Source organism: Lucilia sericata, unplaced genomic scaffold (genome assembly GCF_015586225.1).
Source record: "Lucilia sericata isolate MDLA Ls3-8-SP2 unplaced genomic scaffold, ASM1558622v1 Contig000502F_arrow, whole genome shotgun sequence".
NCBI lineage: Eukaryota > Metazoa > Arthropoda > Insecta > Diptera > Calliphoridae > Lucilia > Lucilia sericata.
The window spans coordinates 157,679-181,279 of record NW_023994516.1 but is presented as its reverse complement, the minus strand read 5'-3'; the positions used below and the strand labels follow the sequence as shown (position 1 = coordinate 181,279).

Below are 23,601 nucleotides of genomic sequence, written 5' to 3'. Positions count from 1 at the left end.
AGCGAGCGAGCGAAGCTAGCGAGCGAGCGAGCGAAGCGAGCGAGCGAGCGAGCGAGCGAGCGCAGCGAGCGAGCGAGCGAGCGACATAGCGAGCGAGCGAGCGAGCGAGCGAGCGAGCGAGCGAGCGAGCGAGCGAGCGAGCGAGCGAGCGAATCAGGAGCGAAGCGAGCGAGCGAGCGTCGAGCGATCGAGCTGAGCGAGCGAAGCGAGGCAAGCGACGCGATCGAGCGAGCGAGCGAGTCCGAGCGGAGTCGAGGAGCGAGCGAGCGAGCGAAGCGAGCGAGCGAGCGAGCGAAGCGAGCGAGCGAGCGAGCGAGCGAGCGAGCGAGCGCGAGCGAGAGAGAGCGAGCGAGCGAGCGAGCGAGCGAGCGAGCGAGCGAGCGAGCGAGCGAGCGAGCGAGCGAGCGAGAGAGCGAGCGAGCGAGCGAGCGAGCGAGCGAGAGAGCGAGCGAGCGAGCGAGCGAGCGAGCGAGCGAGCGAGCGAGCGAGCGAGCGAGCGAGCGAGCGAGCGAGCGAGCGAGCGAGCGAGCGAGCGAGCGAGCGAGCGAGCGAGCGAGCGAGCGAGCGAGAGCGAGCGAGCGAGCGAGCGAGCGAGCGAGCGAGCAGCGAGCGAGCGAGCGAGCGAGGAGCGAGCGAGCGAGCGAGAGCGAGCGAGGAGCGAGCGAGCGAGCGAGCGAGAGCGAGAGCGAGCGAGCGAGCGAGCGAGCGAGCGAGCGAGAGAGCGAGCGAGCGAGCGAGCGAGCGAGCGAGGAGCGAGCGAGCGAGCGAGCGAGAGCGAGCGAGAGAGCGAGGAGCGAGCGAGCGAGCGAGAGAGCGAGCGAGCGAGCGAGACAGGAGCGAGGAGCGAGCGAGCGAGCGAGCGAGCGAGCGAGCGAGAGAGCGAGCGAGCGAGCGAGCGAGCGAGCGAGCGAGCGAGCGAGCGAGCGAGCGAGCGAGCGAGCGAGCGAGCGAGCGAGCGAGCGAGCGAGCGAGCGAGCGAGCGAGCGAGCGAGCGAGCGAGCGAGCGAGAGCGAGCGAGCGCGAGCGAGCGAGCGAGCGAGCGAGCGAGCGAGCGAGCGAGCGAGCGAGCGAGCGAGCGAGCGAGCGAGCGAGCGAGCGAGCGAGAGCGAGCGAGCGAGCGAGCGAGCGAGCGAGCGAGCGAGCGAGCGAGCGAGCGAGCGAGCGAGCGAGCGAGCGAGCGAGCGAGCGAGCGAGCGAGCGAGCGAGCGAGCGAGCGAGCGAGCGAGCGAGCGAGGAGCGAGCGAGCGAGAGCGAGCGAGCGAGCGAGCGAGCGAGCGAGCGAGCGAGCGAGCGAGCGAGCGAGCGAGCGAGCGAGCGAGCGAGCGAGCGAGCGAGCGAGCGAGCAGCGAGAGAGCGAGCGAGCGAGCGAGCGAGCGAGCGAGAGAGCGAGCGAGCGAGCGAGCGAGCAGCGAGCGAGCGAGCGAGCGAGCGAGCGAGCGAGCGAGCGAGCGAGCGAGCGAGCGAGCGAGCGAGCGAGCGATCGAGCTAGCGAGCGAGCGAGCGAGCTATCTATCGACGATCATCTATCTATCTATCTATCTATCTATCTATCTATCTATCTATCTATCTATCTATCTATCTATCTATCTATCTAATCTACTATCTATCTATCTATCTATCTATCTATCTATCTATCTATCTATCTATCTATCTATCTTGCGTGTTTATAAATACTAAATGTGAAGCGGCAGTCAGGGATGGAATATTATGTTTTATGTCACATTCCAAAAAAATTAAAATTAGTTTTGAATAAAATTTCATTCCAATGAATTGCACGTTAATTCCTTATCTATTTAACTTGACGCAATTAGTTAAATTGTTAGTGGCTAAGCTTCAACATTAGCATCTTTCTTAGTTTATATCCATTTGCAGTGATATCTTTGTTTTTTCTAAATTATTGTTCAATATTTAGTAGCATGTTATTCGTGAAATGTTTGCTTTTAATTTCTTTTAATAAATGTTTCGTTATTGTTTTGTTTTTAACAAACCCAACTAACAATAAATAATTATAATTTTTGTTTTAAATAAACTCTTATGTTTTTTTACTTTCTCTTATATTTCAGTTACCAAAAGACTTAACAAATAAAAAAAATTAAACGAATATAACGAAACCAAAAAAAAAAGAGTTTTTATAAAGAAAAAAAAAAACTAAAATTCGAACTTAAAACGAACAAAATTTTTTTAAAAAATATATATAACAATACCTCAGTTTTAATTAAACTAAAAGTGAAAAAAGCTCTCTTTATTATTAACTTCCTTTCTCATAATTAAAGTTACGAGTTGAAAATCTGTTTAAAATTGAAAATTTCAAATAGAAACGTAAACAAAAGTTTTGAGTTCTGATGCAGCTGTTAGTGCTAAGGTCTGATAAAAATATAAAAAAAACTAAAAAAAAAGTATTATTTTGTTTTAGAAACCAAACTGATTAAACATTTATTTTATTGCATTCAAGTTTTTTTTCTCCATAATTTAAATTATTCTGTGTCTTGTTGTTGTTGTTTTAAAAAAATACAAATTAAGAAATTTGAAAAAAAGTTCATATTTATTTTAATTCATTTAATTTTCTAAAATATTCATTTTTATATATATTTTTTTATTACAAAAATTGTAAAAAAACAACAAGAAAAAGAACAATACTTACAAAACTGTTATGTATTAAATACAAAAGTTTTATAATTAATTACTTGTCAAAATCTAATTCTAATACAGTAAACAAATTTGTAAAAAAAAATTCTCTTTTTTTCTTTTTGTTTTTGTAATATCATAAAAAGTTATAAATTAAAACCAACCTTAATGTTAACAAAAGAAAATTATATAAAAAAAATGCCAGAAATTTAATAAAAACAAATTACTTTATATTCGAACATTTTTATCTATTTAAAAAAACATTCTGCTTGGCTTTTATTTTAGACCTAAAAATATGTAGATTGTTTGTTTTCAGATAAAAATGTTCTTGAATAAAACAAAAGTTAATAAAAAAAAAACTCAAAAATCTGTTGTTTTATTCCTTAAGGAAAATGGGGAGGTTTTCTTTTTTTAAAAAAATAAACTTTTTTAATTGCTAGTACAATTAGTTTATTGTTATTTTTATCAGTCATTAGCCCATTCGTCTTTATATTATTCCAATTTTTTTTATTTCAAATTATCATTTATTTATTTTTTACTTTCTTTGCCTATTGCTGCATTTTTGCTCATATTGTTTCGTTTTTATTCTCCTAACTAATCAGCAGTCTTTAGATTAATGAATTGCATTTGTAATAAAAAAAACGTTTTTATTTAAAATTTCTTTAACGTTTTCATTCTTTGTGCCATAAGCTTTTGTCTTTAATCATATTGAATCATTTAAAATAAAAAGCTTTAACACCATTATTAACCCTTTAATGTACATTTAGGAATTTATGTAAAAAAAAACTAACATTTTAATAATTTAATTATACCCTACACCACTTTAGTGGGGAGGGTATATTGGATTTGTGCTGATGTTTGTAACATACAAAAATATTCGTCCTAGACCCACCTTAAAGTATACCAATCGGCTTAGAATCGTTTTCTGAGTCGATTAAGCTATGTCCGTCCGTCCGTCCGTCTGGCTGGCTGGCTGTCCATGTAAACCTTGTGCGCAAGCTACAGGTCGCAATTTTCAAGATAATTTGATGAAATTTGGCATGCACATTTTGTTTGACCCAAGGACGAAGCCTATTGAAAATGGTTAAAATCGGTCCATTATTTCACCTAGCCCCCATAGAACAGAACCCCCCGAAAAGGGCTTCTGAGCTCATAATTATGTTAAATATACAGATATATCGATAATATACGGCACAACTAAGTTTTATAGAAGTCTTGATGACCCTGCCAAATTTCATAAAGATCGGGCCCCATTTGACCCTAGCTCCCATACAAAGTCCCCTTCAGAAAATTACTTGAATGTCCCAAATTAACTTATAAACACAAATATCGCGATGAAATTCAGCACAATAAAATATTATGTAAATATAAATATATTCACAAAATTTTATCGGGCTTGGTCCATATTTGCCCCTAGCCCCCATATAAAGCCTCTTTTAGAAAATTAGTTTTTCATCCATAAATTGCTTAAATGTATCGGAACAAGGGAATATTGAAGATAAATGCTTTATTATGAAAAATAAATCACATTTAATATTCATAACTGGTGTAGGGTATCATATGGTCGGCCTCGCCCGACTATACTTTCTTACTTGTTTTAATTTCATTTAATCGTTATCACTAATCCATTAACGTCAGTCAGTCATCGTTTATTTCATGGGTCTTAGATATTTGCTTTTAGTTATTGTTCAAAAGTATTAGCCTGTCAAAGAAGGTTTTGTAAAATTTATAAAGGAGAAGAGAAAATGGAAGACCGTTTCGCCGGTTTCACTATGTTTTGCAACTGCATCAGTATTTATTATAGGGGAGGCCAGTGTTCAGTTATTATTGCCAGCAACCTCGACATAACCCCGACTAATGCGTTTCTTCTCTTTGAAAGAAGGTCACTTAACTTGGCTCCTTTACATGTGTCTAGGTTATTCTATCTATTTTTAACATTTAAAAGAAAGAATCCTAACGGATTTGCAATTGAAACGTAGTTGAAGTTATCCAGAGCCGATGCGGTTTTGGCTGGCTGATCTGCTTGTTCATTTTTATAATAGTTCCTAAGCGCAAGTACCCAAACTTGGTTATTGTCAAACAAGTGATTCAGCCTTAACAGATCTTTCTTGCATCGTTCTGACTAATAGTTCAGTTGCCAGTTCATTTCCATAATAGTCCCTATGCGCGGGCCCCAAACTTCAGTAATGTCAAACAAGCGATCCAACCTTGACAGATCTTTCTTGCATTGATCTGACTAATAGGGAAGTGTGGTAGTATAAGAGTTTAATGAAAGGAGGGCTGCGATTATTGCTATAAGTCTAAAAACACTTCAGATGATGGGAAGACGATAAGAGATACATATCCCAAATACCACAGCGAACACCGTGGTCGTTTTAGAACCATGTCTATAAATCCTAGTGTTACATTCTTGAAAGAAACTATGACTAGTGTGTGGTAATATAGTCGGATGGTGGACACAAAATAGGGTCCAGTAGACTTAAAATCCTAGCATGTCTATATGTTCTAGCTTTCCAACATCCGGATGAAGTTAAGTCTTGCTACGCTGCTGGCAATGATTGCCATTGTATGAGTTTCTATAGGAAGAATTTGCATTATAGTGTTCAGAGCTTCTGAAGGACTTGTTCTTAGAGCATCTGTTATTCGAATGTATGCTGTTCATTGAACTTTGTATAGTTGAACTATAGAGATCCATATGTAAGAATAGGAAGAGCATCTTACGACAAGTGTAGCTTTTTTGACTCTGTATTAGTTGTTCAGTTTCCATAATGGTTAGATATTTTGCATTGTTTGATAAGGGAATTTTGCAGTTCTTTCGATTCGAAAGAAAAGGCTTTCGAAGCACAATGTATTTAATATACAAAAATCGAACATTTTTATTTTCGAATCGTGTTACAGAGTAATACCCCAGTATCACAACATTGTCCGCATAAGCAACTACTTTAATACCTCTATTTTTTAGTTCAATACGAATCGAGTTAATAATAATGAGCCAAAATAATGGTGCCGTAACTATTCTAGAATTCAATATTGTTACTAACCAGTTGATGATGTACTCTTCAAAATACCGATCTTTAAGAACTTGTTGAATTGCAGAAGTACCCTATTTATATCAATCCTGAATAAGTCCAATGTATCGTGCAGCGTCGGCCTGCTCAAGTCCACTGGAACATTCGTGTGTCCCGGTACCCAGAATATTTCGATTAGTTTACCATCTCGTCAAGAGAAACTCGACATTCGTGAACTAGTCTGGATGTCGTGAATACTACAGATAAAGATTTGATGGCGGGTTTACAGTCAGTATAGATTCGCATATTCGTGTTGAATATCCAATAGTACCTCAATAGTTCTAAGTTCGAATGGTTTACCATCTCTCTTGAATATCCAATAGTACCTCATCCGCTCTTTTTATACCCACCATCAAAAAAGAGGGGGGGTGGTATATTGATTTTTTCATTCCGTGTGTAACACATCGAAATATTGTTCAAAGACCCCATAAAGTATATATATTCAGGGACCTCGTAAGATTCTAAGACGATCTAGCTAAGTACGTCCGTCTGTTGTTGGCACGATAGCGTCCACAAAAAAAGAGATATTGAGATGAAATATTTTTTATTGATCAGAAATGTTTGGTATTGAAAATGGGCAAAATCGGTCAACGATTTCACATAGCCCCCATACAAATGTACACCCAGGAATATTGTGTAAAAAGCCTAAAACATTCACAAATTCGTTGTTTATGAAGCAAATGGCACAAAATTTCGCATAAGTCAGTTTTTTTATGGAGGACATAGGACCACAATTGGACCTACCCCCCATATAAGGTCCCCTTTTGAAAATGACTCTAATGCTGATTACTGGCTTAAACATACGAATATAGCGATGAAATTCGACACACATAGGTTTCATGCAAGCCAATATCTCTCCAGCAAACTATATGTGGATAAGTCCATAATTGACCCTACCCCCCTATAAGGTCCCCTTCAGAAAATGACTTTAACGCTCATTATTGTCGTAAAAATACGAGTATAACGATGAAATTTAACACAAGTAAGTTTTATACGAGTGAAAATCTATCCACCAAATTTTATGTGGATCGGTCCATAATTGACCCTACTCCCCATATAAGGTCCCCTCCATAAAATTACTTTAACGCTCATTATTAGCTTAAAAATATGAGTATAGCGATGAAATTTCACAGAAGTAAGATTTATATAAGCCAAAATCTCTGCCAAATTTTATGTGGATCGGTCCATAATTGGCCCTACCTCCCATATAAGGTCCCCTTTTGAAAATTACTATAATGCTGGTTTCTGGGTTAAACATACGAATATAGCGATGAAATTTGACACACGTAGGTTTCATGAAAGCCAATATCTCTGCATTAAACCATATGTGGATCGGTCCATAATTGACCCTACCCCCCAATATAAGGTCCCCTTCAGAATATGACTTTAACGCTCATCATTGGCGTAAAAATACGAGTATAGCGATGAAATTTGACATAAGTAAGTTTTATACTAATAATTGACCCTACTCCCTATATAAGGTCCCCTCCATAAAATTACTTTAACGCTCATTACAACAAATTTTATGTTGATCGTCCATAATTAAATACGAGTAAAGCTATGAAATTCAATATAGTTTTGTATGAGCTAACATCTCTCTACAAAATTTTGTGGGGCTCGGTCCATAATTGACCCTACCCTTCATTTAAGGTCCCCATCAGAAAATTACTTTAACGCTCATTGCTGGCTTAAAAATGCGAAATCTCTCTACCAATTTGTATGCGGATCAGTCCATTATAACCCCACCCCATATAAATTCGCCCTCAGAAAATGACTACAATGAGAAAAATACCAATACCGCAATGCAATTCGACATAAACTAATTTTATGCTGGATATTTAATTCTCGTATGTTTTTCGCTGTTGTATACCTTTTGTAGTGTGGTGCCATGGCCAATGCCTTTATATTTCAGTGCGTCTGATTCTCTGGCTGTTCTGATGCATTGTGCTTTTAGCACTGGTAAGAGCAAGTCAGAATTGGTCTTGTTAACACAGTGCATAATGTAATATTCCCGAAGGTAGGGACCAAAATGAATCCAAGGTATTTGGCTTCATTTGAAAACTACGAATTCATTCGAAGTGGTCGAAATTCTCTGTCGAATCGAAATTCCAAGTCTCTGACTAATTTTTTTCTAGACCATATTCATGGTCTATTACTATTATATAATATAAGTTATAATTTTCGCAACTATTTTAAAAACCACTTGTGTAACACTTTTTCTTTTTGCTGTATGCTTAAGTTTTTTCTTGCAGTGTATTTTTAATAAATTATGATGCCGTAGAAAAATGTTGCGGTTAATATGATGATGCATAAACATTTACAAGTATTTATTATTTATTTGTTTATTTAGTCCACAGTTTTTAATATTAACTGAATAACGGATTTAGTATATATTCGTTTAGGCATATTGCTAAATATGGCAGAGTTAGTTGAAAAAGAAAATCCCAACGTTGTTAGTGTAATAAATGAAGATAGTGGTAGGATAAGTTAAATTTCTATAAAATTGTGATAATAATTGTTATTAGAATGCCTTAAAATATACTTTAAAATTTGAATTGTATATCTAGTGCTGTATAAACAAATTTTAAAAGAAAATATAAAAATAACAAATGAATTGAGATCATTGTGAACAAACATATAGTAAATCTCTTAATACGAGAATTTTCATATATTTTCCACACGAATAAACAACAAACACGACATATAGTGGCATTTTAGTTAAAAATTTGACAAACAATTGGCAAGTCAATGTGAAAACAAAAATTATATGTATATTAACCAAATATACATGTTAGAAAAGTAAAATACACATGTTCTGTATTTAATATTAAGCTATGTGAAGGGTGTTGTCGACTTCGGAGTGCACTACATGGTTCTGGATCGAATGAGCATTTAAAATTTCAGAGACGAAATTAAGTTGTAGTTTTAGTTCAGTTCTAAATCAGTTTTAGTTCATTTATAGTTCAGTTCTAGTTCAATTCTAGTTCAGTTCTAGTTCAGTTCCAGTTCAGTTCTAGTTCAGTTCTAGTTCAGTTCTAGTTCAGTTCTAGTTCAGTTCTAGTTCAGTTCTAGTTCAGTTCTAGTTCAGTTCTAGTTCAGTTCTAGTTCAGTTCTAGTTCAGTTCTAGTTCAGTTCTAGTTCTGTTCTAGTTCTGTTCTAGTTCAGTTCTAGTTCAGTTCTAGTTCAGTTCTAGTTCAGTTCTACTTCAGTTCTAGTTCAGTTCTAGTTCAGTTCTAGTTCAGTTCTAGTTCAGTTCTAGTTCAGTTCTAGTTCAGTTCTAGTTCAGTTCTAGTTCAGTTCTAGTTCAGTTCTAGTTCAGTTCTAGTTCAGTTCTAGTTCAGTTCTAGTTCAGTTCTAGTTCAGTTCTAGTTCAGTTCTAGTTCAGTTCTAGTTCAGTTCAAGTTCAGTTCTAGTTCAGTTCTAGTTCAGTTCTAGTTCAGTTCTAGTTCAGTTCTAGTTCAGTTCTAGTTCAGTTCTAGTTCTGTTCTAGTTCTGTTCTAGTTCTGTTCTAGTTCTGTTCTAGTTCTGTTTTAGTTCTGTTCTAGTTCTGTTCTAGTTCTGTTCTAGTTCTGTTCTAGTTCTGTTCTAGTTTTGTTCTAGTTCTATTCAAGTTCTGTTTTAGTTCTGTTATAGTTTAGTTCTAGTTCTAGTTCAGTTCTAGTTCAATTCAAGTTCAGTTCTAGTTCAGTTCTAGTTCAGTTCTAGTTCTAGTTCAGTTCTAGTTTAGTTCTAGTTCAGTTCTAGGTCAGTTCTAGTTCAGTTCTAGTTCAGTTCTAGTTCAGTTCTAGTTCAGTTCTAGTTCAGTTCTAGTTCAGTTCTAGTTCAGTTCTAGTTCAATTCTATTTCAGTTCTAGTTCAGTTCTAGTTCAGTTCTAGTTCAGTTCTAGTTCAGTTCTAGTTCAGTTCTAGTTCAGTTCTAGTTCAGTTCTGGTTCAGTTCTAGTTCAGTTCTAGTTCAGTTCTAGTTCAGTTCTAGTTCAGTTCTAGTTCAGTTCAAGTTCAGTTCTAGTTCAGTTCTAGTTCAGTTCTAGTTCAGTTCTAGTTCAGTTCTAGTTCAGTTCTAGTTCAGTTCTAGTTCAGTTCTAGTTCAGTTCTAGTTCAGTTCTAGTTCAGTTCTAGTTCAGTTCAGTTCTAGTTCAGTTCTAGTTCAGTTCTAGTTCAGTTCTAGTTCAGTTCTAGTTCAGTTCTAGTTCAGTTCTAGTTCAGTTCTAGTTCAGTTCTAGTTCAGTTCTAGTTCAGTTCTAGTTCAGTCCTAGTTCAGTCCTAGTTCAGTTCTAGTTCAGTCCTAGTTCAGTTCTAGTTCAGTCCTAGTTCAGTTCTAGTTCAGTTCTAGTTCAGTCCTAGTTCAGTTCTAGTTCAGTCCTAGTTCAGTTCTAGTTCAGTTCAATTCTAATTCAGTTCTAGTTTAGTTCTAGTTCAGTTCTAGTTTGAGAGCGGTTCTAGTTCAGTGCTAGTTCTACTCTTGTTCAGTTTGAGTTCAGTTTTAGCCCAGTTTTAGTTCAGGTCTACTTCAGTTCTAGTTTATATAGAACACTTTATTACTTTGCGTAGAGTATTACTTATTTTAAATGATGTGAATATATATGAATGAGTAGTGTTGATTATAAATATAGCACATTTAGCTGGAAGTTATTTCTCAAATTTTGTTTTATAGAAAATCATGATGACACAAAATTTATAAAGTGACCCTATTGACGCTATTGGTCGGTTAGCAGATGTGTAAATAGAAACCTTATTCTGGACTCGATAAGTACCGGGTTCCTATCATAACTTCCTCATTCAGACCATTTAAGATAAGTTAAGGTTCGGCTGTTTAAATACGATGGGGAATTGTTTGTAAGATCAATTGCTTACTTCAGGCATCACTTTGGTTTAGTGAAATAACTAGTGATTTGAAATCAAATTTTTTTTTTAACATTTTCCCTCTTCTATATTACTATTTATTTAAACATAACTGTATTTAAACACGCGTTTATATGTATATTTATCTCATATAGTATTTTCAATTTGTTTTTCCAGCTTTCTACTAATAGTTTAAACATTTAGTGTTTTTAACGCTCAGACTCAGTGGCTCGTTACCCATTAACACAAAATCACTATAATAATTTAATTAATAATAAAAATAAAACAATTTTATCTCTCAAAATTATTGTTTGTTTTTGATAAAAAAAAAAAAATTATTTATTAATTATTGAATTCTCAACGAAAACATGTTGTGCTGTGTTGTTGTATTTATGGGTAACTAAAACAACAGCAACTAGAATCGTGGGATGTTGTTGTTTATACAAATTTTGTGCATTTAGCTCAGTTGTAGCGATCTTGCTGATCTTTGGGCTAAAAGTAAAAAAAAAAAAAACGTCTAGAGCAGAAAATTTATCAAACGATTTTTACTAAATGACGAAATCATCTTGTAGCCAAGCAGCCAAAATCATGGCCATTTAAAAAAAAATTATATATTTTTTATTTTATTATATTTATTATTAATTTTTTGGTTTTGTGTTGTGTTTTGGTGTTTTCTATATAGTGTCGCGTTTTATTTTTATAAAAGTTTTTTTAAAACTGTTTTTTTTGTTTTGTATTTTTTGATTCATAGAAAATAAATCTAAACAATAATTTTGTACCAACAGTGTGTGTGTGTGTGTTTTTTTCATCTAATTTTAATCACAACAATTAAAAATAACTAGAAACAAGAAAGAACAATAACAAAATAATTTTTTAAAAAATATCAACAATAATTATATATAATTTGCAACGTTTTTTAATATTTATAAATTAAAAAATATTAAATGTTACATTCAATATTTTCAGACAACGATAATGCCTCGGATTGTACTTCATTTTATGCGGAGTATGATCCCTTTGATTATTTATACAGTGGTGGCAGTACACAATATTCAGATCCTGTCTATGAAGCTGTCAATAAATTGGATAAATCAGCCGTTAGTCCAAATGGTAAGTTTATTTGTTATTCTCGCTATAAAATACAAAAACAACAATTTTGAAAATCCAAAAAATATATATTGAATTATATATAAAAAAGTGTGTTTTTAGCGAAATGTGTTTTTTTAAGTTTAGAAAATTCTCAAAATTTTGCTCACGCATTAATTTCTGTTAATCCATTTAAAACACTTTAATATTTATAATGACTTCTAGTTTAGCCAAGAAATTAAGTTCAGATCATCACAGGGAACATGTACCATATTCAACTGATTCGTTTTAATCGATCATTGTCCGAAAAATGCACCGATTGCTCACTAAAACTTATGGTAAATGTGTTTTAACGAGTGAGAGATGGTTTTTGCGGCTCAGAAGTGGTGATTTTGATACGGATCTGTTCAGATCATCACTGGGAACCTGTACCGATGCAACTGATTCGTTTGAAGTGATCATTGTCCGAAAAATGCACAAATTGCTCAACAAAGTTTATGCTAAATGTGTTTCATCAGTTTCAACGAATGAAAGATGATTTGTACGTCTAAGAAATCATAATTTTGGAACGAAACTGTTCAGATCATCACAAGGAACATGTACCATATTCAACTGATTCGTTTTAATCGATCATTGTCTGAAAAACGCACCGATTGCTCACTAAAGCTTATGGTAAATGAGTTTTAACGAGCGAGAGATGGTTTTTGCGGCAGAAGTGGTGATTTTGACACGGATCTGTTCAGATCATCACTGGGAACCTGTACCGTATGCAACTGAAGTGATCATTGTTCGAAAAATGCACAGATTGCTCAACAAAGTTTATGCTAAATGTGTTTCATCAGTTTCAACGAACGAAATATGATTTGTACGTCTAAGAAATCATAATTTTTGGCATGGAACTATTCAGATAATCAGAAGGAACATGTACCATATGCAACTGATTCGTTTTAAGCGATCATTGTCTGAAAAACCCACCGATTGCTCACTTATGGTAAATATGTATGTTTTTACGAGCGAGAGGTTTTTACGGTTTTTACGGCTCAGAAGTGGTGATTTTGATACGGATCTGTTCAGATCATTGCAGGGAACCTATACCGTATGCAACTGATTCGTTTGAAGTGATCATTGTCCGAAAAATGCACAGATTGTTCAACAAAGCTTATGCTAAATGTGTTTCATCAGTTTCAACTAACGAAATATGATTTGTACGTCTAAGAAATCATAATTTTGGCAGGGAACTGTTCAGATCATCACAGGGAACATGTACCATATGCAACTGATTCGTTTTAAGCGATCATTGTCTGAAAAACGCACCCATTGCTTACTAAGGCTTATGGTAAATGTGTTTTAACGAGCGAGAGATGGTTTTTGCTGCCCAGAAGTGGTGATTTTGACACGGATCTGTTCAGATCATCACCGTATGCAACTGATTCGTTTTAAGCGATCATTGTCTGAAAAACGCACCGATTGCTCACTAAAGCTTATGGTAAATGTGTTTCATCAGTTTCAACGAACGGAAGATGGTTTGTACGTCTAAGAAGTCATAATTTTTGGCAGGGAACTGTTCAGATCATCACAGGAAACATGTACTATATGCAACTGATTCGTTTTAAGCGATCATTGCCCGAAAAACGCACCGATTGCTCACTAAAGCTTATGGTAAATGTGTTTTAACGAGCGAGAGATGGTTTTTGCGGCCCAGAAGAGGTGATTTTGACACGGATCTATACGGATCATCATAGGGAATATGTACCGAATGTAACTGATTTGTTTTAAGCGATCATTGTCTGAAAAACGCACCGATTGCTCAACAAAGCTTATGCTAAATGTGTTTCATCAGTTTCAACTAACGAAATATGATTTGTACGTCTAAGAAATCATAATTTTGGAACGGAACTGTTCAGATTATCACAGGAAACATGTACCATATGCAACTGATTCGTTTTAAGCGATCATTGTCTGAAAAACGCACCAATTGCTCACTAAAGCTTATGGTAAATGTGTTTTAACGAGCGAGAGATGGCTTTTGCGGCTCAGAAGTGGTGATTTTGATACGGATCTGTTCAGATCATCACTGGGAACCTGTACCGTATGTAACTGATTCGTTTGAAGTTATCATTGTCTGAAAAATGCACAGATTGCTCAACAAAGTTTATGCTAAATGTGTTTCATCAGTTTCAACGAACGAAAGATGATTTGTACATCTAAGAAATCATAATTTTTGGCAGGGAACTGTTCAGATCATCACAGGAATCATGTACCATATTCAACTGATTCGTTTTAATCGATCATCGTCCGAAAAATGCACCGATTGCTCACTAAAGCTTATGGTAAATGAGTTTTAACGAGCGAAAGATGGTTTTTGCGGCTCAGAAGTGGTGATTTTGATACGGATCTGTTCAGATCATCACAAGGAAGCTGTATCGTATGCAACTGATTCGTTTGAAGTGATCATCGACCGAAAAATGCACCGATTGCTCAACAAAGCTTATGCTAAATGTGTTTCATCAGTTTCAACGAACGAAAGATGATTTGTACGTCTAAGAAATCATAATTTTGGCAGTGAACTGTTCAGATAATCACAGGAAACATGTACTATATTCAACTGATTCGTTTTAAGCGATCATTGTCTGAAAAACGCACCGATTGCTCACTAAAGCTTATGGTAAATGTGTTTTAACGAGCGAGAGATGGTTTTTGCGGCTCAGAAGTGGTGATTTTGATACGGATCTGTTCAGATCATCACTGGGAACCTGTACCGTATGCAACTGATTCGAGAGGCTTGAGATTAAGTTCGTAGACAATCGTATCCAACCCCAACCGGAATTTCGTCTGAATTCAAAAGTATTTTCATAATGTGAAACGAAATGTTCGAAGTAACAGAAGATTGGTAGTGAAAAGGATAGTTGGATCATCTGAAAAACTGATGGTATTTCCAAGAAATAGCAGCAATTATTGTGGAATTGAGACCCGACAAACCATAAGCATACAGCTACTTCGGGATATCTGCAATTAGAACAAACAATGAAGAAAAAGAGAGTGCCATCTCTTTCCATCCAGACAATCGTATACAACCTCAAGCGGGATTTAGCCTAAGTTCAGAAGGGTTTTCACTGGGCAGCCTTTCAGAGGTAATGTGGAACGAAATGCTGCATAAATGGTTCACATGTTAGAGGTTGGTAGATAAGTCTGAAGATCTGCAGCTCGATTTCAATGCTTTCGAACTTGGAAGTATTAACATCCGAAGCATCAGTTGGTTGGTAAATATTGATGCTTGGATCATCCAAATATCTGGTCGAATTTCTGAGAAAAAGCAGCGAGTATTGTAGATGATCGAGGTGAGATCTGAAATATCAACCTCGACGAACAATAACCAATCAACTAAATGGGAACAAACTATAAACGATAAGGTCAGTTCTGTGTCTTTACAATCATACGCAGAAGGATGAAAGAGTCGTGATTAAGTTTGCAGTTTGAAGAGCGTGTTTTCCTGCGTTTTCAATTGAACATCCGTAGAGAGGTAACGTAAAATGAAAATAATGGTTCAAGAGTTCACTAGTTATGGTCCACGGTTTGATCTCTTTAACCAAACTAATAATGATGACAGGGATGCAATTAAGTCTGTAGGTCACATTATTGCCTGCATTCACAAAGGTTTTCATTGTATTATTCAATTCTTTCCAATCAGACGAATAATAATATGACATCTCGATCAAGACCACCATATTTGAATAGACATCTTCGTGAGCATCCTAATAATACAAAGAGCCTAGTAATTTAACCAGTTAAGAACGCGAGAGATAAACAATGATACAAGCCAATATTCCTCCTGACTGTCAACTATCACTAAGACTCTTGAGATTCTGATTCCTGCCCCCATATCCCGCTATTTAACAGCAATCTATCGTAAGATAAACAATCATATAGGGCGATATTTCTCGTGTCATCTATCTCAATGACTCTTAAGACTCTGTTACTTCTCCAAATGTTCCGCTACCTAATAGAAGCCGGTCACTGGTATGGATTAAGCATAAAAACATTCAGATCTCAAAAGACTTGCGAAATAATGGCCCTTTTGTTGCTTAACCTTAAGATCCTCATTACCAAAGTTATCATCCATCTCTATTGTAAATATTCCAACTCCTCTGAAGACCACAACTATAAAAGCCAATCTTGAAATTGAAGTCTTTGAAATCGTAGAAAAAGTTGTACTTTAGGACCTTTAGTTCCCATTCCAGCACGTACAAATGAAAACCTAAATAAATCTCTTCAATATGAATCGTCCATTAGGAGGATGAAAATAGTTGAGTGGTTGGAATAAAAAAGCTTCCAAACCACAGCAGCTATAACATTTGTGCTCAGTGGTGCTCCAGAGAGAGATTTCGGGTCCTTCTAAAACTCATTATAAATAAAGTGTTAAATATATGGAATTCGAATGGATTTCTTGGAAATGTGTAATTGAAGACAATTTCCTGTTAAAGAAAGTGTTTTTATTTGAAACACTAAAGTTAGAAGGGAGGGATCATGTTATGATTTTTAGACCAATAAATTCCCACTTTAAATTTTCTAATTTTTTTTGAATTTTCTTTTCATCTCCACAGTTTCCTCCACAAGTTGGCGAACTGAATATACCCCTGAAATCAGTCAAAAAGAAGAATTACCACCACGTTTGGCAGGAGGATCACGATCACCACCGCCACCCTTACCACCACGCAATAGTGGTGGTAATAGCAATGGAGCTAGCACTTCATCGTTTAATACATTTGCCAGGGATTATGAGCAATATGCACCAGTATTGAATACTAGCCATGTATTGGATCGACGAAAAACATCTTCACGTCTTTATGAAATTGTCACAGATCAACGTACTGTGGATTTGGAATTACTCGATTTCTTTTATATGGTTAAAGAACTGAGACAACGTTATCCTTACGATGATGAAGTAAACAATGTGGGTCATATTATAGCATCGGAATTTAATTATCATTATCCTTTGGAGACAAGTATTAAAATTTTAGTACATCCAGCATTGAATGCATTGTTTCCGGATGGTGAATCGGCGGCGCCCAATAAGGGTCAGTTTAAGGGCTATGGAGCACCCATACAATTTACATGTGACAGTAAGTTTTTTAGCTAAAATTTTGGCAAAAAAGTTTTTAAACTGTCCTTTTTTGTTCTAGTTAATACTCCCGTTGAAATGGTTATTAGCCAAGCCTTCTATTCTTTAGAGGGTCAAATCAGAGGTCATGTTAATGATTATGCCGTTAGACCCATAGGTGTGGCGGAATGGCTTTCAAATTCTTCGAAACTAAGTCAATTGGAATGTGTACATAATAGTTTGAAACTGGAAAAAGATGTACAATTGGGTTTGTGTTTGAAAACCGAGGAAAATATGAAAGTTATAGCACGCACCCAGAGAGATGATAAAAATGAATGTGACATGCGCCCCGAGGAAGTGTTGCCCAATGAAACGGCCACCACCATAACCTATGATAGTATGATGATTTTATTAGGTGAGTAAGAATAGCTTTCCTCATTTTTAATCTCAAAAATTAATAAAATCAATTTCAATTTCAGAAACTCTGGAAACTGAAATAGATAAACTAGAATCTGCGGCTAATGACAGCAACTCGCGTACTGTTATATCCTGCTCCGGTGTGGTGCAGGGTGTTAAAGCCATTTGTGCCTTATTGGGTTCCATTGATACATTGGAACTAGCCGACTGTGTAGCCAAGCTAAAACAAGTTTGTGAAGATAATCAACCTAAATATGGAAGTTCCTCTACAAATCCCGAAATTATCACCGATTGCGGCGACTATGCCGAAGTGTGTTTGCGACCGCGTTCGATTGTGGAACAAATAAAAGTGAAATGCAATAATTTAAGAGATGCCGTACAGGAATTGATCGAATTGTATTCGAATGTCTTTAGAGTAGGATTTTCGGTTAAAACTTTGGATTATTCAATAAGTAAGTATAGGCCGATAACTCGAGAACTATTCGAAATATTATAGCCAAATTGTACTCGAATCAGAGCTATGGTTGACCTAAGCTAGAACTGTACCAGAACTGAATTAGAACTGAACTAGAACTGAACAAGAACTGAACAAGAACTGAACTAGAACTGAACTAGAACTGAACTAGAACTGAACTAGAACTGAACTAGAACTGAACTAGAACTGAACTAGAACTGAACTAGAACTGAACTAGAACTGAACTAGAACAGAACTAGAACTGAACTAGAACAGAACTGGAACTGAACTAGAACTGAACTAAAACTGAACTAGAACTGAACTAGAACTGAACTAGAACTGAACTAGAACTGAACTAGAACTGAACTAGAACTGAACTAGAACTGAACTAGAACTGAACTAGAACTGAACTAGAACTGAACTAGAACTGAACTAGAACTGAACTAGAACTGAACTAGAACTGAACTAGAACTGAACTAGAACTGAACTAGAACTGAACTAGAACTGAACTAGAACTGAACTAGAACTGAACTAGAACTGAACTAGAACTGAACTAGAACTGAACTAGAACTGAACTAGAACTGAACTAGAACTGAACTAGAACTGAACTAGAACTGAACTAGAACTGAACTAGAACTGAACTAGAACTGAACTAGAACTGAACTAGAACTGAACTAGAACTGAACTAGAACTGAACTAGAACTGAACTAGAACTGAACTAGAACTGAACTAGAACTGAACTAGAACTGAACTAGAACTGAACTAGAACTGAACTAGAACTGAACTAGAACTGAACTAGAACTGAACTAGAACTGAACTAGAACTGAACTAGAACTGAACTAAAACTGAACTAGAACTGAACTAGAACTGAACTAGAACTGAACTAGAACTGAACTAGAACTGAACTAGAACTGAACTAGAACTGAACTAGAACTGAACTAGAACTGAACTAGAACTGAACTAGAACTGAACTAGAACTGAACTAGAACTGAACTAGAACTGAACTAGAACTGAACTAGAACTGAACTAGAACTAGAACTGAACTAGAACTGAACTAGAACTGAACTAGAACTGAACTAGAACTGAACTAGAACTGAACTAGAACTGAACTAGAACTGAACTAGAACTGAACTAGAACTGAACTAGAACTGAACTAGAACTGAACTAGAACTGAACTAAAACTGCACTAGAACTGAACTAGAACTGAACTAGAACTGAACTAGAACTAAAGAATTCGAAAAATTAAAAAAATTAAATCTTTATTAAAATTCTTTATTTTTAGCACCCATACATGTTTCTTTCGTCTCTAAACCGATTGTGGTGAGCGTCAATTGTTTACATCGCCCTCCTCCATTATGGCGTTATGATAATTACTCTTTGGGTGTACAAATCAACTATGGTTCCCGTTTTATCTCCGATCCCGTGGTAACAAAATGTTCAAATGATACTACAGGAGGTTTATTTCCACGTCTGAAATTTTCTTCTTGGATTACGTTTGAGAAAAATCCAATTTGTACTTTGCCGCGTGAAGCTCGTTTGATATTTGTCTTGTACGGCACTCAGACAGCGGAAAATGATCAAAATAATGTGGATAATGGTGAAAAGAAACAAATTACCACCGAGTTGGGTTGGTGTGCTATACAATTGTTTGACTATAAACGTGAAATGATTTGTGGTTCATATCTACTCTCCATGTGGCCGGCTACGGCGGATAAGTTTTTGGGCCCAGCTCCTGCTAGAGGTTGTCATCCTCAGCCGGACTTTTGTCCGGTTTTGAGTATAGAAGTGCCACCCTACGGTGGTAAAATACAATTTCCAGAACCTTTAGAAAATCCACCACCAGCACCAAGGTACGACATTTGTATATTGCCAAGTAAAACCAGGAAGTTATTAAAATTTTTCTTTTTTAACAGATACGACTTCAACTCCCTTGACACTAATCTGCAGCAAGAATTATTGGACACTGCCGAACAGGGCTATCCTGGTGCCATCGATAAACGTGAAGTTTTCTGGGAGAAACGTTTGTATTTGCAAAATATTCCTCATGCCTTACCCAAAGTATTACACGCAGCCCATAGTTGGGATTATGCTAGTCTCATGGATTTACACTCTTTGCTGTATTCCTGGTCAGCCTTATCTCCGCTACAGGCTTTAGAGCTGCTACTGCCACGTTATCCTGATGCCAAAGTAAGAGAAAAGGCAGTAGAATGGATATCCCAACTACCAAATGATCAATTGGTTGACTATTTGCCACAATTGATCCAGGCCTTGAAGCATGATACCTATGAAGCTTCCTCAATGGCTAGATTTTTATTAAGTAAATCCTTGGAATCTCCACGTATAGCTCATCATATGTATTGGCTTTTAGTACATAGTTTACCTGGTGATGGGCCACAGAATTCGATAGATGCTTCATCGAGTAATACCGATGAAATGGATGATACATTAATAACTCAAGCACGTTATTATCGCAGGAATAAGATGATGTTGAGGGCTTTGCTAGCCATATGTGGTGAGAAACTATCCAAGAGATTCTTGCTGCAAAATCTTATGTGTAGGGTAAGATTTCCGCTCCTAGATTAATATTTCAATTAATTTTTATTGTAATTTTCTAAATAACAGAATCTGGCTAACATTGCTGAAAACGTTAAAGTGGCCAAGGAGTCCTTGCGTCAAAAGTCTTTGTGTGCCGGCATGGATAGTGTCAATCAAGAGCTTTTAGACAAACCCACCTCTTTGCCTTTGGGTCCAGAACTGGAGGTCACTGGTGTTAATGTACGCAGTTGCAGCTATTTCAATTCCAATACTTTGCCCTTGAAAATTTCCTTTATTGGTCCTGATGCAGAAATACTGCCTGCCATATTTAAGGTATAAATAATAGTTTATCTAAATATTAAATTTATTTAGTTTTTTATTTCTATTCTCCCTTTAGTCTGGCGATGATTTACAACAAGACATGTTGACCATACAACTTATTCGTGTTATGAATAAAATGTGGCTGGCCGAGGGTTTGGACTTGAAAATGGTCACTTTTAATTGTGTTCCCACCGGTTTTAAGAAGGGCATGATTGAATTGGTTTCGGATGCTGAAACTTTAAGAAAAATCCAGGTAGAATATGGTTTGACGGGTTCGTTTAAGGATCGTCCCATTGCTGAGTGGTTGGCTAAACAAAATCCCAGTCAATTGGAGTATCAAAGGGCGGTAAAGAATTTTACGGGTAAGTTTTAGTACCAGAAAGAACATTAGTTCAGATATAGTTCAGTTTTAGTTCATTTCTAGTTCATTTCTAGTTCAGTTCTAGTTCAGTTCTAGTTCAGTTCTAGTTCAGTTCTAGTTCAGTTCTAGTTCAGTTCTAGTTCAGTTCTAGTTCAGTTCTAGTTCAGTTCTAGTTCAGTTCTAGTTCAGTTCTAGTTCAGTTCTAGTTCAGTTCTAGTTCAGTTCTAGTTCAGTTCTAGTTCAGTTCTAGTTCAGTTCTAGTTCAGTTCTAGTTCAGTTCTAGTTCAGTTCTAGTTCAGTTCTACTTCAGTTCTAGTTCAGTTCTACTTCAGTTCTAGTTCAGTTCTACTTCAGTTCTAGTTCAGTTCTAGTTCAGTTCTAGTTCAGTTCTAGTTCAGTTCTAGTTCAGTTCTAGTTCAGTTCTAGTTCAGTTCTAGTTCAGTTCTAGTTCAGTTCTAGTTCAGTTCTAGTTCAGTTCTAGTTCAGTTCTAGTTCAGTTCTAGTTCAGTTCTAGTTCAGTTCTAGTTCAGTTCTAGTTCAGTTCTAGTTCAGTTCTAGTTCAGTTCTAGTTCAGTTCTAGTTCAGATTATAGTTCAGTTCTAGTTCAGTTCTAGTTCAGTTCTAGTTTCAGTTCTAGGTTCTATTCAGTTCTAGTTCAGTTCTAGTTCATTCCTAGTTCAGTTCTAGTTCAGTTCTAGTTCAGTTCTAGTTCAGTTCTGTTCAGTTCTAGTTCAGTTCTAGTTCAGTTCTAGTTCAGTTCTTCCAGTTCTAGTTCAGTTAGTTCAGTTTCTAGTTCAGTTCAGTTCAGTTCTAGTTCAGTTCTAGTTCAGTTCTAGTTCAGTTCTAGTTCAGTTCTAGTTTCAGTCTAGTTCAGTTCTAGTTCAGTTCTAGTTCAGTTCTAGTTCAGTTCTAGTTCAGTTCTAGTTCAGTTCTAGTTCAGTTCTAGTCAGTTCTAGTTCAGTTCTAGTTCAGTTCTAGTTTCAGTTCCGTTTTCAGTTCTAGTTTCAGTTCTAGTTCAGTTCTAGTTCAGTTCTAGTTCAGTTCTAGTTCAGTTCTAGTTCAGTTCTAGTTCAGTTCTAGTTCAGTTCTAGTTCAGTTCTAGTTCAGTTCTAGTTCAGTTCTAGTTCAGTTCTAGTTCAGTTCTAGTTCAGTTCTAGTTCAGTTCTAGTTCAGTTCTAGTTCAGTTCTAGTTCAGTTCTAGTTCAGTTCTAGTTCAGTTCTAGTTCAGTTCTAGTTCAGTTCTAGTTCAGTTCTAGTTCAGTTCTAGTTCAGTTCTAGTTCAGTTCTAGTTCAGTTCTAGTTCTAGTTCTAGTTCAGATCTAGTTCAGTTCTAGTTCAGTTCTAGTTCAGTTCTAGTTCAGTTCTAGTTCAGTTCTAGTTCAGTTCTAGTTCAGTTCTAGTTCAGTTCTAGTTCAGTTCTAGTTCAGTTCTAGTTCTAGTCAGTTCTAGTTCAGTTCTAGTTCAGTTCTAGTTCAGTTCTAGTTCAGTTCTAGTTCAGTTCTAGTTCAGTTCTAGTTCAGTTCTAGTTCAGTTCTAGTTCAGTTCTAGTTCAGTTCTAGTTCAGTTCTAGTTCAGTTCTAGTTCAGTTCTAGTTCAGTTCTAGTTCAGTTCTAGTTCAGTTCTAGTTCAGTTCTAGTTCAGTTCTAGTTCAGTTCTAGTTCAGTTCTAGTTCAGTTCTAGTTCAGTTCTAGTTCAGTTCTAGTTCAGTTCTAGTTCAGTTCTAGTTCAGTTCTGATTCAGTTCTAGTTCTGTTTTGGTTAAGTTCTAGTTCTAGTTCAGTTCTAGTTATTTTCTAGTAAATCTGCCAAAAATTTTCACTAACTTCACTTTTTTATTGTTTTTAGTCTCCTGCGCTGGCTATAGTGTGGCAACTTATATTTTGGGCATTTGTGATAGACATAATGACAATATTATGTTAAAAACCTCAGGACATTTATTCCACATAGATTTTGGTAAATTTTTAGGTGATGCTCAAATGTTTGGTAACTTTAAAAGGTAAAAGAAGCAAACTACAAATTTTTGAAAACAAAAAAATCTAAAAAGAATCCTTTCTTTTACAGAGATCGCACTCCTTTCGTACTAACCTCTGATATGGCGTACGTTATTAATGGTGGCGATAAACCATCTACTGATTTTCATTATTTTGTTGACTTATGCTGTCGTGCCTTTAATATTATACGCAAACATGGTGATCTTTTGTTACACATGTTAGCTCTTATGGCAACGGCTGGTATACCCGGTGTTACAGCCGATGCTGTTACCTATGTACGCAAAGCTTTATTACCATCACAATCGAATCCGGAAGCAGCTGCCTCATTTGCTAAAATGATACAATTCTCATTGAAGAGTTGGTTTACACAATTCAATTTCTTTTTGCACAATTTAGCACAAATGCGTTTTAGCAATGATGAGGGCAGCGGTGAACTGTTGTCGTTTGTTCCTAGAAAATATACGTAAGTTTGATGTTGTTGCTTTAGTTTGGGAGTGATTTTATATTTGTTTCTGTTCTATTTTTTTTTGCAGAATGCATCAAGATGGCCGCTTAAGAAGTGTTACTGTGGTGCGCTGTCAAAAACACTATGAAATGGAGAAATTTTATACATATATTTTACTTGTCACCCGCCATGGTCAAAAAGATCCCACACATTTATTCCGTTCCTATAAAGAATTCACCGAATTTCATCAGAAGTTATGTTTACATTTTCCATTAGCCAAATTACACAGGTAAGATAATTCAATGTATAACTTTCAATGTAGTTGTAAACCTTAAGACCAACTCAAAACCTGGTTCAACT

General features: G+C 36.8%; 1 protein-coding gene across 2 annotated transcripts in view; it reads left to right on the top strand.

Annotated features, from left to right (window-relative positions):
• The window catches only part of LOC119605619 (phosphatidylinositol 4-phosphate 3-kinase C2 domain-containing subunit beta), a 52,837-nt gene that overhangs the window by 13,986 nt on the left and 15,250 nt on the right, over positions 1-23,601 (top strand). For both annotated transcript variants that reach the window (XM_037958835.1, XM_037958833.1), the window contains exons 4-14: positions 11,501-11,644; positions 16,222-16,740; positions 16,801-17,133; positions 17,198-17,587; positions 18,872-19,439; positions 19,503-20,148; positions 20,212-20,457; positions 20,522-20,807; positions 22,651-22,801; positions 22,867-23,259; positions 23,330-23,530. In XM_037958835.1, coding sequence (XP_037814763.1) covers positions 11,501-11,644; positions 16,222-16,740; positions 16,801-17,133; positions 17,198-17,587; positions 18,872-19,439; positions 19,503-20,148; positions 20,212-20,457; positions 20,522-20,807; positions 22,651-22,801; positions 22,867-23,259; positions 23,330-23,530 — 3,877 coding nt within the window. The remainder of the gene's footprint in view (positions 1-11,500; positions 11,645-16,221; positions 16,741-16,800; positions 17,134-17,197; positions 17,588-18,871; positions 19,440-19,502; positions 20,149-20,211; positions 20,458-20,521; positions 20,808-22,650; positions 22,802-22,866; positions 23,260-23,329; positions 23,531-23,601) is intronic.